The following is a 14,232-nucleotide window of genomic DNA, read 5'->3' on the forward strand; positions in this document are numbered from 1 at the left end:
GTTCTCATCTCCATTGAAAATCAGATTATGGAAGCCAGAATTCATAGGAAGGTAACTGGGTAAAAGGAGAGCTGGCCAAGAATAAGGCACACAACATGTGCCTCATGCAGACACGGGGACAACCCAGCCTGTGTATGGCCTGTGCAGATACTGGGACAAGCATACTTGGAAGGTTCACATACACATGCTTTTAGGCTGCAGTGTTTTAGGACCAGGGACAGACAGACTGAGGAAAAACTTTTTGATAATGAAGTTACTTCAAAGGTGAACTCTCATTCAGCTTCTCCTGGGCCTTAAGGATAGCTGGCGGGGCCGGAATGGAAGTCTAGTTCTTAGATGGAGAAGATGAATAGTGCCCACTTGACAAATTCACCCATCTATCCATACCGTGCTGGACATGGAATACACTGGGCAAGTGCTCTACCACCCAGCCATGCCTCATCTCTAGTGTTTTGAAATGCATATAAAAAAAATAAGCATTTCTCCTCGTAACAGTACTTCCTTTCACCAGAGTAACTTGAAAAATATATCAACAAAAGGATTTTGCTCAAATAGGAGAAGATAACATAAGTAAATGTCTTCAGCACAACAATTACATACCTCTAACAAATAAGGTTTCCCTTCAGACAAGAACAATAAGGCTTCTACTTCCTCGTGGAGGGGCAGCAGAGGGCTTGAGGGAGCAACACTGATAGGTGGCCGTTGTTTAAATATGCCAGGAGCTTTAGGAGACCCAAGAAAAAAACACAAAAGCACAACTTGTCTCACTTGGAAATGTTCCATGAAACACATGTCCACAAAAAAGTGAAACTCAGGTTCACATACACAATTGCTGCGTTCTTACAACTCAATCCTTCAGTATACTGGACCAATGAGCTAGGCAGATAATTTCCTTTATTTTTTTTCCTCAAATTTTACCTCAGCTATAGCTATGAAAAAGTACTAAAAGCTGCTACCAGAGAGACACTGGACAAGTCACTGTTCTTCAAGCAATTGTTTGCAAAAAAAAAAAAAAAACAATTATGCTAAGCAGATAGGTATATACTCTTTTGTAAACTGAACTATCACAACTAGCAGTCTTTTGTCTTTTGAGAGGAATGAGTCAGGTGTAGGAAACAAACTGCACTCACAACCAAGTGTCCCAGTCAGCCTCAGCTGTCAGCTTGACACAAAACAAGGTCACCTGAAAGAAGGAACCTCAACTAAAAACCACCCAGAGGCCTTTAATCCCAGGAACTTGGGAGGCAGAGGCAGGTGGGATCTCTATGAGTTCCAGGCCAGTCTTGTCTATATGAGCTAGTTCCAGGACAGGCTCCAAAGCTAGAGAAACCCTGTCTCAAAAAAAAAAAAAAAAAAAAAAAAAAGCCCAGATCAAACTGGCCTGTGGGGTATTTTCTTAATTGCTAATTTATGTAGAAGGGCCCATCCGACTGTGGGCAGTACCTTCTCTAGGGACGGAAATGAACTTGGGCTGTATGAGAAAGGTGGCTGAGCAAGTTGAAGGGGAAACCAGCAAGCAGCATTCTTCTGTTGTTCATGCTTCAAGCTACTGCCTTGAGTTTCTGCCTTGGCTTCCCTTGATGATGGACTATAACCTGTATGCCAAATAAACTTTTCCCTCACTAAGTTGCTTTAAGTCATGGTGCTTATCACAGCAACAGAAAGCAAACCAGAACTCCATTCATGTGTCCTTCAATGTCCCTCTATAAGGTGTTTGTTTATAAGTTAGAATGATGCACTCTGGGGTTTTTCTTATTTTTTGCCTTTAGATTTTACTTTACACATTACCACCATACTTGAGCTCTATCACTTAATAGCTATGAACTTATTAGCTGTGTCTTTATGTTGTCTCATCTACAGAGGGGGATAGCACCTCTCCAGTGTGCTATGGGAAATGAACACAGTAAAAGTAAATACAAGCACTATGTCATAGCACAGGACACTAAAAACAATCATATATGCTTTGTAGTACTATCGTGTGTTTGTCAGGACAAAGCCTATGAACAGTATACAGGCACAATACACGTTGTGTGATTAGGATAATGGGTAATCATAGTACAAAAGTGTATCTGTGACTGTTATTGGTAGGTGACAAAACAGGAAATGCTACTGTTTCTAACTGATATGAAAAATATTTTACTAATTTATATCTGAATCTCCTTTGCTTTCACAAAGCACTTTGGTATTTTATCTAATTAATCCCTACTATATCTAGAAAGTTATTTATTAATATTTTCATTTTATATGAAAAATCATAAAGGTCAGGTGGCTTGGTTAAGTTTACACAGCTTAAAGACAACAGCCCATACCTTGTCTATTCTTCTTACTACATCAGTTGTTCATACTATGGTGATGAGTGAACTCTGAATTAGTCTTAAATCCTAGAGCCATTTAAAATAAACTTTTTCTTTCCTGCATCAAATCAATGATTAACTTGATTTCTCTAGTTATGGATAAACTAGTTAAATAAAGTGCGGTTTAGCACTAATTAAAACAAAAAACTTTTAAGTGCTCCTCAAAGATCAAAAGTCAACTGAGAAACAAACACTAACCATTCAACCCTAAGACCAGTACTTCTCTTCATGCTCCTGACGTATGGTCAAACTTACCAACATTCCTCTGGGAAGAGACATCTGTATGCAAGACCAGCAATGCCACAGTGTTGTGAAGATTCCCAAATTCCCGTGCTTGTGCTGAACTCCATCGGCGTATCTATCGTTAGAGAAGATTGAAGAATGCCACTATTCTGTGTGGGGAAAGGATCTGCCGGCTGGTAGTTTACTAAACCATGGTCTCTCTCGATGCCCACAGTAAAGAGGTCAACATATAAAGTCACTGGTCTAATAAAGGTATCTCAAAGGATTTGCTCCCCTGAAAACATGAACTCATTAAAACATTAACTCTAAAATCAACCCATTCAAAGTATGCAGTTTAGGTTGGGTACATTCATGACATGCCAGGTAATTTTCCAGAGACTTAGTGTAATGGGCAAACCCATGAAGCTGGAGGACAGGAGGCCTGGCCCTGTGGCAGGCAGCTCATAGTGTGTTGTATAAATGGGCACATTCACAACAATGCTTTATGCAGTGGCAGAGATAATGCTACCTGCTCTGCCCACTTTGTGGTTTTGAGGACCAAGTGAAATACTAAGAATGAAAACACTTGAAAACTAGTGTATTCTACAAATGCAAGACAATATTAACTGCACAAACAGTGCAAATACAGTGACCCCCAAGTCGATCATCAGTCCCTGTGATGAGATTGAAACAAAAGACAAGTATGGCAGATCTCAACAGCCAACAACCACAGCACATTATAGTATCAGTACTTGTTTCTCACTACTTAAGTATAACAACAAGGTGATAGGATGGGGAGTTGAGAGAAGTTTAGGAGCTTAAGAGGCTCAGACTCTGAAATCCTCAGAGCTGGGCATATACCCGTTTCATCAACACATGTGCTCTGTGACCTTGGATAAGTTACTTAGCACAGCTGTGCTTAAATTCTTGTCACAGAATAGAAGAAACACTGCCTATTTTACTGAGCTGTGTGTCCAAACTACCACCACAGAAAGACCAGGTGTACTTGGTCCACAAGAAGCACTCTATCATTCCTGGATCCTAGCATTTTATGTATTTTAAAAATCTTTATCAAACAAAAATTAATGGATAGAGAAAACAGAGCTCTATAGGACTTTTAACAGGTTATACACGGACACATCCATCCATACAACAGTAACGTTCTGGGAATATGCTCCGAGCCTTCGACTGAGAACATCACACTACAGTATAATTCAGTTTTTACCAGTCTAACTTCACCAACCCTCAAAACACTCACGGCTCTAGGGAAGGAAGAAGAGGGCTCTAAGGCCACTGATCCCTCTTCCTATTGAACTTCCTCTTCCCCTAATCGCCAAAGACTTTTAAAGTCTTCATAGTATATACTACCCAGAACTAAATGAAGCTAAAACATTTATCAGCTACAAAAAGAAACAAAATGAAGCCCAACAGCACCTCACTGAGAACAGGAAGGCAGTTCTTACCTGACTGTTCTGTCGACTGACTCCGAGGAGGAAGCTGATCATGTGTCGCAGTGCTGAGTGCCGCAGAAGAAGGTCTCCGGCCCTAATACCTTGCTGTCGCAAGGCAGTAGAATGACAAATTATACTCCCAGCCAGAAAAAAAGTTATTTTAAAAATACATTCAGACATTTCAAGAAATCACTATGTTAAGCGTTGCACCTTCTATGTAGGGAATACTTGTTAACATCTTACACACCTCTTGAGCCTTACACTGCCTCCTGATGGCTGCTATGGAAAAACCAATGATGCTGCTTCCACTGTTGTCAGTAACTACACCTACTTGGGTCATAATTCTTGAAGTAAAATAATCCATTAATTTGGATTATTTAGAAACACTCATTAATCCACTACACAAAATGGAATCTAATATTTTTGCATATATAAAATATCTTTAGAATATAAATCTACTGCATTAGGAAAATATATTAGAAAACAATAATTTACCTTTTGTACAAAAGTGTTGAATAGGGAAAAGTATTGAGCACAATTTTTACAGTTTTCTGGAACATCTTTATCCAAAAGAGCAAGCAGGACTTCCAATAACTGATGAAGGCTTTTTAACTGGCAAGAGGAAAGAGGAAATTATATAAAGAAAGAGACGACAAGACAGACGCTTGTCACAGGATTAACTTGAAGTAAACCACCATAAGAACAGAGGGAAATTACAATCCAGTCTCAGAGTTAGATGGATTTATGCTTTGGAGAGCAAAACAGAATTATCCTTTTACCTTCTGGAAGAGTGTCAGTATTGTTGCAGAACTAAGGGAGAGTCTATTTTATTTCCTAGGTACCGGAGTCCAGGTCACGTTTTCTCCAGAGCTAATTTCTCTTTTCTCTGTCTTACAGAGAGGTGGGCACCAAGGGGAGATGGATTTCTGAGTCCCTCCCTCCACTAGGCTGCTCTTCACAGTCACAGATGCAGAGAATAAAACACAGACACAGGCAGAAGGGCTAGAAACCAAGCCGATGGAGCAAATGGAGAGCAACAGCCTGACAGATGACACGGCAATACCGACTCAACTAGGAACTTACTTGAAAGCCCGCTGACGCCTCATGGAAAGCTTTGAAAAACATTTTATTTGTTTAGAAACCATTTGGGTATGACATTGCTTCTGCTTTCCCTCCCACCCCAAATGTTTCTGGACAACTCCCTAGAAATTCGTCTGTTATCCAAGCATTAAGACCAGGCTCACTACTCTCCTATTCCTCTGAAGATGGTATCCATCGACTTCTGGAATACCCCATCCATCCTGTCACACCCATTATAAATACAATACAAGTTAGCACTTACATAGCACTTCATTTTCAAAGTACTTTACAGTATAGATATAGTGGGTGGCAAGAGGCATAATTTCCATTGTTGGGAAAACAAACACAAAAATACATTAGTTGGATATCAAATAGAATTGACTTCAGGAAGTAGCTTCCATGCTTATACCTTCTACTCCTTCCTCTTCTACTACCTGTTCTTCTGTCTTTAAAAGGTTGGTGATGTTCTATGGCCTAACCCTATCTGTAAGGAGACTGCACTAATTTTGTCTTTTTTCTCTGGAGTATACAGTGGAAGAAGGAGGGCAAGGTAGTCCTTAGGGTAGCATTCTTGAAACACCTTAGACAGCTCCCACAGGAGTGTCATGGAGCAATGGTATTCAAGCTTTCTAAGCAGCTCCAGCGACTTTCTTTAGTCTGCCTGAAGCCAGGTATGACTTTTTGCTTGATAAAAATTTCTGCTGCTTACGCTGATGGAAAACTATCACTTTATAGGATACGTAAGTCTAATGACTCCTGGAATTGAGAGGAGGACTTTCAAGACCTTTCTAAAGGGCACATTTGGCTTCCTGTTCCTCTGGCTGAGTGCCTGGTCTAACAGAGCTTGCGGGAATAGGTGGTACTGGAGAACTAAGGGTCCAGTAAGCACCCAGGTGCTCCGACACTGGATCCAGAACATCCTCCTTCAAGAATGTGCTCAAGGTTGCATAGTGAAGTCAACATCTAAATTTGAAGCATTCTGTCCTGTAGTACATGGATGCACAAAATGCCTGGAGTCAATATTTGTAAGGAGCCAATTTATTTTGAAACTATTTTTCAAAGTTTTCCATTTAGTATCAGCTGTTTGAAACAGCAAACTTGGGGAGTAACTGTTGTACTTGAGAAGACTTAGTAACGGACTGAACAACCAGACTGATAATATACACCACAGACTTCCCCACAGGCTTAAAACCTTTGGGAACTGAAGAAGGGAATAAACACCATAGTTTGGTTTATCGTGTGTATGCTGAATTAAGATTCTGAAGATATAACTGCAGAGAATAGGGTTAGGAAAAAGAGAATATTCCTGAAGGATAGAAACAACACTCAGGGAATGATGAAGACTGTGAAGGAACTACTGTGCCCTGGGATGAATGACACTGGTTTGGCTATCAAAAGCAGTCGGATCAGGAAAGCAGCTTTTGAGGAAACAGCCAAGGGTGACTCAGAATGTCTAGGTTAGTGTGTCTAGACAATAGTTAGACTATTTCAGAGTCTAACACAAATTCTTGAGAGAAGACTGGCCAGGGATGAAAATCCTAAAGCAGACAAAAGCAGACCTCAACTTTTTTCAGTCTCTATCTTGGTATCTGGAACATAAAAAGGGATGGACAGAATGCCTTCTATCTGAGCATGTATCAGAAAGTCACCACGTACACACATGCACACACGCACACATAGGCCCAGCCACCAACTTTAGGTCTCCTTTTTATTATGTACAACTGAGAACAGCTGATAAAACAGAATACATAAAGTTTACAATGAGACTGACCTTATCCTGATAAAACAAGGCACTGTCTAAGGTCTTCTCCAGAATGGTGGCCACAGCAACGCGTACTTCTCTCACACTGCATTCCAACAAGAAAACCCTAAAATAAAGAGAAACACGATATAAAGAAGGATACAAGTATGTAACCCTGAGCTGCCCTGCATATTTCCAGTCTAACAGCCACGAAGTAAAATGACTCAGAGGTAGGAGTTCAAGTATCCCAAGAGCTTCCAGACTCAGTCACAGGAAGTGTGGCTTCCCCAGGTCACTCCATATGCTGTTAATAAGACATGGGAACCAGACAGATGAGTTCTGCTGAAAGTCCAAGATTCTAAATAGTAACTCAAATGCTCAAAAGACAACAAATGCCCACATGATATTGCACGAAGGCTTAACCAACTGCATAAACTCTTGAGGAATACTGTGTAACACTGAAAAACTGAAAGCATACCTAGAATTGGGGAGGAGGTCTAGTGGTAGCGGGCAAGTGACCAGTCTCCACAATAAAAACGAAGACAAAGAACGGGCGACTAGGGGATGTAAGTATTGAAGGTCAACAGTCACAAGAGACACATAGACCAAAGCCAATGCCCAAACTCTGTAGGGCAGGATCTGTACAAACGTTATGGCCAGACTACATTCTGAGATATTTGGGGAAGGGGAAGAGTCTGAGTGGAGTATAAGAAAATATGAAAAAATTCTTAATTTTTGTTTGGTTTGAAAATGTTAAGGTGCTTATGCTGGAAAAAGCCAAAATCCTTTAATTGATAAAGACACATGTTGAAAAACCACAGTGAATTCTGTGTCTGAAACAAGTTTTAAAATAGAAAGAAAAACAGAGACTGGGATAGGTAAGAATAAGCTCTGCAAGGTACTTCTGCCTAACTTTGATGTCTGTTTATAAATGTCGACAATAAAAAGTCCTTACAGGAGATAATGTGTCCTTTATGTGAGTTGTTTACATTTCTTTAGGTCAGCTGGCAAGCATTCACTATTACAAAACCCACAAAACCCTACATTAAAAACTTGCATAAAGAAGCAGTATGGGGTGTTGATGTGAAAGAGGCCATCAGCATCTTCATACCTCAATTACAGAGATATAGGCTAACTATCCATCCTCATTCCAAAATGCGTAAAGTCTGAAATTTTCAGGTGACAATAGACAATATGATGTCACTATTAGAAATATTCTACGCCATCAAACCGGTTAACATATAAAAAGAGGAACAATACTGCATAAAATTACCTCTAAATTATGTATATGTTTACATAAAACAAAGTGAATTAATGTTTATATTTGTGTTCCATTCTATGACACATCACTATAAATGCAAATATCCCTCAACTCAAAAAATTTCCAAAACAGTCTGGTCCTAAGCATTTTAGAAAAGCGACATTCACCTTATGCATGTGTGCTCTCTCTCTCTCTCTTCCTCTCTCTCCCCCCTCCCCTCCCTCCTTCCCTCCCTCCCCTCCCTCCCTCCTGTGTGTACTAGCGAGGACATTTTAATTGGAGTAATGATAAACTATCTTTAAGGCTTTATGGGCTGAGGAGATAGCTTAGTGAAGTGTTTGCCCTGCAAATATGAGTTCACTCCCTAGAATCCCCAGACTGTTTAAAAAAAAAAAAAAGGCATGGTAATGCACACCTAATTCCAGTGTTAGGATTACAATGAGGAAACAGGTGGATCCTCAGGCAAATGAGACACCCAGTTTTTGTTTTTTGTTTTAAAGGTGAGAGGCTCTTCTCCTGAGTATGTCCACTGCCTCCATACACAAGGGCATCCACCCATACATATATATATGCACACACATACATAAACATCCTGGAGGTTCTAAAGAAAGAACTAGATAAAAACCATTCCTTTCATTTACTCATTTTTTAGATTTTAAAAAAGATTTATTTATTTTTGTTTTATGTGGATGGATGTTTTGCCTGCGCCTATGTGCACCACACATGTCTGGTGCCTTAGGCAGTCAGAGGAGGGCAATGAATCCCTAGAACTGCAGTTAAAGATGGCTGTGAGCTGCCATGTGGGTGCTGGGAAATGAACCAGGTTCTCGCCAAGAGCAGCCAGTGCTCTAACTGTTGAGCCATCCGTGCAGCACCTGTTATTAACTGCTTACAACTCATGGCAACTGAAAGTAATCAGACCTCACAGAAAAGATGAGGTAATCAACTGGGATGCTTGGCATTAGGAATACTAAGAACTACTACCAAAGGAAGACAATTTCTCAGGAGACACTCAAATCAAGTCTGCCTTTGTATAAATAAGGTGCTGAATGAAATATTTTCTATGCACCTTTCAAACATATAATCATTCTTTGACACGGTGCTTGGGAGACCGATTGGGAAAATATTTTCAAATTCAATTATAAAATCAGGTAAAGTTATCTTTACTGTACACTTTAAAGAGGCAGGTACGTAATAACTCTTCCAAGAAATGTTTATTAGTTCTCTCTTCATGACCAAATGCATTGTGTGATGTGTGAACAAATATTTCAGCATGTGTTATATGGCAGGCACTCTGTGTCCAGTGTGGAACAAGCAGACTTCTGTCCTGAAGAAGCTGAAGCTCAGTAGAACACACACACAAATCCCTAAGGAGTACATAGAGCAACAGGACAGGTCTGTATCAGTCTTTGAGTATGTGCGATCTAAGCTGACATTTGAAAGAGCAAAAGACAATTACTATGCCAAGAGCAGAAGGAACAATGTTTCAGACAGGAGTATCAGGCATAAGAGGCTTAAAGTAGGTTAAAAAAAAATCAAAAAACAAACAACAACAAAACAAAACTCAGCATGTTCATTGAACCTGTTAATTTAAGTTGGCCTTAAGAGGTGACTGACATCAAGGAGGAAGTGAACACTACAAGCCTGAGTATAAAGTGAAGACCAAGCAAAGCTTTTGGATTTTATTATGGTGGAGGGGAACCTACTAAAGAGCTTTCAGGATGGAAGTAATGTGATACAGCTGCTCCAAAATCAACACTTAGTCTTTATGGGGTGGGCAGGAAGAAATGGAGATATCAAGTAGGCAAATGGTATCTGGACAGAGACAGAGGTAAAGGAAACATGTCTGAGATTAAGAGCTCTGGTCAGGGTTGGTAGCTCACTCAGCACCTCCATGTGTAGGCCCTCGGTTTTATCCCAGTAACATTGAAAACTAAAATAAACATTCAATCAAATTTCTAACTTATCACCAGACTGTGCTCCCTTAGTAGGAAGGAACCTGTATTTCTCACTTTCCCGCTGTGCGTGTTTTAACACAGAAATACCAGAACACATTTGTATGCTGACAGAAGAGGTCGACAAGGTAAAGACAAGAGTTAACTGAAAGGCCAAGTTCCTTAGAGGGGCTTGCAAATACATTCATTTTGAGAGGCAAGGGCGTTTTATAACCTGGAGATGGAAAAAGACTATGGTAGGTGTGTGGCATGTGTGATGAGTGACCATTATAATCACTTTCTTAGTGACACACCCAGGCTAGGATGATTTGGCTCTAGAATCAGTTTAAAGAAGTTTAGAGCCAAATAAGAGGGAAAGAAGAGCCTACCGGGGCCAAGGAAACTGGACAAGTTCTTGTTAACACTGAAGGGGTCGTGTTGGGCTCCTCATATAATGATAAAGTCGCCAAAGATAAGGGAAGTTGACTCAATAAGTTCAACTGAGAGTAAGAAGTAAACAATAAAGGGATTGCGGACTCTTGAACTGTTATCCAAAAGGGCAGCTTATTCTACTCATAGGTTCATAGGTAATGCACTATCAGAGCTAACTCTTTTGGGGCCAGAATCGGAGAATAGATAGACTGTATAGTAACAGGGCTGTACTAGCAGCCGCAGACTGAGTACCTGAGGAAGGGGACTTGCACGCTCCTCCTGAGCCAGAGCAAGCACTAAGGGGCTGCACGCGGTGAGCACCTGTCAACCATCACCTCACACTCTCCCAGCAGTCCCTGAAGCCTTGCCAGCATCTAGTCCAACAGATGATTTTGGAGAGGCTTAATTTCCTGCTTTAGCAAAAAGCTTAAAATGGACTCTAGCCTGATAAACAATTTCAAGCTGAAATGTAAAGTGTTTATAAGAACCATTACTTCTAAATCATAGGAAAGGACATAAATTCCTTTTAATTTAGAGATCCTGAAACTTACTTTACCAATTCTCGTCCTTCAGAGCTAATAAAATACTCAACAAGCCACTGACAAGCATCCAAACTCTTTGAAAGCAATGCTTCAATAGTAGCAATCCATTCTTCAGTGTCAACCCTTTAGAAGAGAAAGAGCAATGTCAGACTCCAGCAAGTAACCTCAAAACGACGTGCCACAGTGTGACACATCTACCTGTATACTACCTGCTCCAGTGTGGACAGGAACGAAGGGTAGATTAAATATTCAGTGACGACCAACTCACATTACTCAGTGTTTCCATGTTTAGGTTATTCACAGTATAATTCCCCCTCCGCCTCCTCCCACCAGGCAAAAACATGTGCAGGTGCCTACATCTATGATTTTACTTTTATCTTTTTTATCTTTATCTTCAACTGATGAAGACATTTTGTCTGGCATAACTAAGCCTGTGTTACCAAAGGCTCACCTTTAAAATAGCTTATGTTTTATATCATATTGCTAAAATCATTAATATGCTTGAAGTATAATAATAGTTCAAGATTTGGCCAGAGAAAAGGTGGCCTGACTGTACTATACCCACAATCTCATACACTCCTGAGACCCCAGTGCCCTCCAAACAGTAAATACAGACAAAATGGAAACAGTACATGTAAATACCATGAGTAAATTTCACAAATGAAAGTAGCAATCGAATTTCTCTACTTAACCCCATGCAGACCTTAAAGGACAGAAACATGTTCTCCTTTTTAGCATCATATAATACTGCTATCACTCAATGTTCTTCTGGTTGCTACACATAATGAGGCTGCCATCCGTAATTATTTTTCTTCAAGAGTCTGGCTGAAAAATCTTTCCTCAAACCCAGACTTGAGAAGTGTACTCACTTTGCTAGTGAGAGCTCCATGGACTTCCAACTTTAACCAGTTGCAACCCAAGTATCCTCTTTCTCCAGATATTTTTCTACAAACCACCCCTCGGCTCTGTCTCTTTCAGTCATATACAAGGACCAACAATTACTAACCCAGAATCTATAATGATCCAGGCACCTTATCAGGTGCTGGAGATAAAAGTTAGTGATAAATAAGATGCAAACGGTTATCTGGAGCTCGAACACATCCTGGTGCAAACTCCTCCATCAACTGTTACTAACCACAGCCTAGATTTCCTAGTGTGGCACCTAGTGATTGGTCTTAATGAGCCCCTTACAAGTAAGTATACAACTAGAAAAATACAATTAACCAGTCACTCATGGGTGCCTTAAGCAAATTCTGCTTGCTACTCCAGATTCTTCCCTTCTGCCGAGGATGATGCCGTCTAGATTTCTTCCTTTCAAAATACTCTGAAGGCACCAATAGGTATGATTTTGCCCAGTTTTCAAAGATATGAAATTTATGTCTTGTAGCACAGCAATTTCTTTATCAGTCCTTCTCATTAAACCTTTCTTAAAGATAGAGGCTGTGTCTTGTAAACTGGACACATCAGGTAATACTGCAGTATTTTGAAAAGTTGAATTTAAAAATCTATCTTTTCATTGAATTAACCGGTATTTTCTGTAACAGACTAGTAAAACATATCACTCTTACCTGAGTTTTTTCTTTGTTCGTAGATAAGTTTGGAAAAGGAACTGAATGGCAAGCTGCAAGCTCACCTTCGCCATACAAGGATAATATGGGTGCTTTAGTTTAGTCTGAGAGGGGGGAAAGGAGGATATTTTTCACAAGTCTTACAGATCATTACATATTTATATAGAATGTAATAATGACACAGATAAGATTAATATGAAAAACCTAATCTTGGAACTTAGGAAGTGAAGGCAGAAAGGTAAGATGTTCAAAGCCATTCTCAACTACATGGCAAATCCTTGGAGACAGCCTGGGCTAAGTGAAATCCTGTCTCAAACAAACAAAGTCTTGCCAGCTAGTAATAATAAACACTCATCTGCATTTCTAAAAGTTAAGATATCTTCATTTTTACATGAAGCCCTTTTAAAATAGAGTCTTTTCCCTTTTTTGGCAAATTATAACTGTACTCTCGACAAGAAAGTACTGGAATGCCATTTTTGAGTCTGACAGTATATGACCAGAGATTAGAAGAGGTTAATCCATAGAGCACAGGAACAAATGATATGACCCACAGCCACTCAACCTCATAGTCCCTCAGAATCTTAACATTCTGCCTGTGTAACCACAGCACTCATAACCCATACTCAACAGCCCCAAAGCTGTCTGTATGTTAGTGTAACTCACTATAGGAAATGGGCTTTGGCATCTAGCTGAATGCTAACACCTGAAACAAGGGCATCCCTTTTTTCAGTTCTTCAGTTACAATTAGCTACTTACAGCATTCAATGACGCTAAAGACAAAACAAAACTGAAATAGTCACTACTGTACACGTCTCTATTCTTCATAAACTTGAGGTTTTCATCTCTCACCATCTACAAAACAAAATCAGTGACTTTTAACAAACAGTTAAAATAATGTGGAGGGTTATTTCTACCAAAATGTTTAGGTAATAAGAGTTTATAAAAAATTATAATTTATAATAACCTTTTTTCAAGCTTTGAATTTTGAAAAACGAGTGAGAGAAATCTCCCTTTAAATTTAAGACACTGTAGAAAGGTATGCTACCACCTACTTACTCGCTTATCCTTTGGCGAACTCAGCAAGCTGTGTGAAGGGCCAAACACAACACTCTACACACAGCATTTCCATTAATTCCTGCCCTTCCCTGCACAGCTCTTCCTTCCCAAGGAGACTGCACACTTTCCTGTCTAGCTTGGGCTGTCTAGTGTGTAAAGTCTGGACCTGGCGATGGTCTTGATTTCAAACCCTTGCCTTGTGAGATCCCAGGCCATTTCCTTTTTAAATCAGTCCTGTTTATATAAAAATAGGAGTAAGACCCCCTATTCTACAAGAAGTTTAGGAAGTTTAATTACTTTGTAAAAACCTGTTTAGCCGGGTGTAATGGTTGCATGCCTTTAATCTCAGCACTTGGGAGGCAAAGGTGGGTGGATCTCTGTTGAGTCTGAGGCTGGCTTGATCTACACAGTAAATTCTAGGTCAGTCAGGTCTATATAGCTGAAAACCAGTCTCAAAAACCAAACCAAATTAACACTTGCTTATGGTCTGTAGGACAGAGCAAGTATTCAGCAAATGATGGCAATTACTGTCAGTTTAGTCTTAACTGAAGGGTCTGAGTCTTAACTTGTTCTCTCAGATAAATTATTTCA

The 14,232-nt window shown here is 39.9% G+C and overlaps 1 protein-coding gene across 1 annotated transcript in view; it reads right to left on the reverse strand.

Moving 5' to 3' along the window:
• Window positions 1-14,232, reverse strand: part of Usp24 (ubiquitin specific peptidase 24) — a 132,771-nt gene that overhangs the window by 12,390 nt on the left and 106,149 nt on the right. The window contains exons 53-60 of the mRNA XM_050136087.1: window positions 13,342-13,437; window positions 12,586-12,689; window positions 11,027-11,140; window positions 6,879-6,975; window positions 4,523-4,639; window positions 4,040-4,132; window positions 2,610-2,712; window positions 601-722 (exon numbers count right to left, since the gene is read on the reverse strand). Coding sequence (XP_049992044.1) covers window positions 601-722; window positions 2,610-2,712; window positions 4,040-4,132; window positions 4,523-4,639; window positions 6,879-6,975; window positions 11,027-11,140; window positions 12,586-12,689; window positions 13,342-13,437 — 846 coding nt within the window. The remainder of the gene's footprint in view (window positions 1-600; window positions 723-2,609; window positions 2,713-4,039; window positions 4,133-4,522; window positions 4,640-6,878; window positions 6,976-11,026; window positions 11,141-12,585; window positions 12,690-13,341; window positions 13,438-14,232) is intronic.

Source organism: Alexandromys fortis, unplaced genomic scaffold (assembly GCF_014885135.2).
Source record: "Alexandromys fortis isolate MF-2015 unplaced genomic scaffold, M_Fortis_MF-2015_v1.1 scaffold_13, whole genome shotgun sequence".
In the NCBI taxonomy this organism is placed as follows: Eukaryota; Metazoa; Chordata; class Mammalia; order Rodentia; family Cricetidae; genus Alexandromys; species Alexandromys fortis.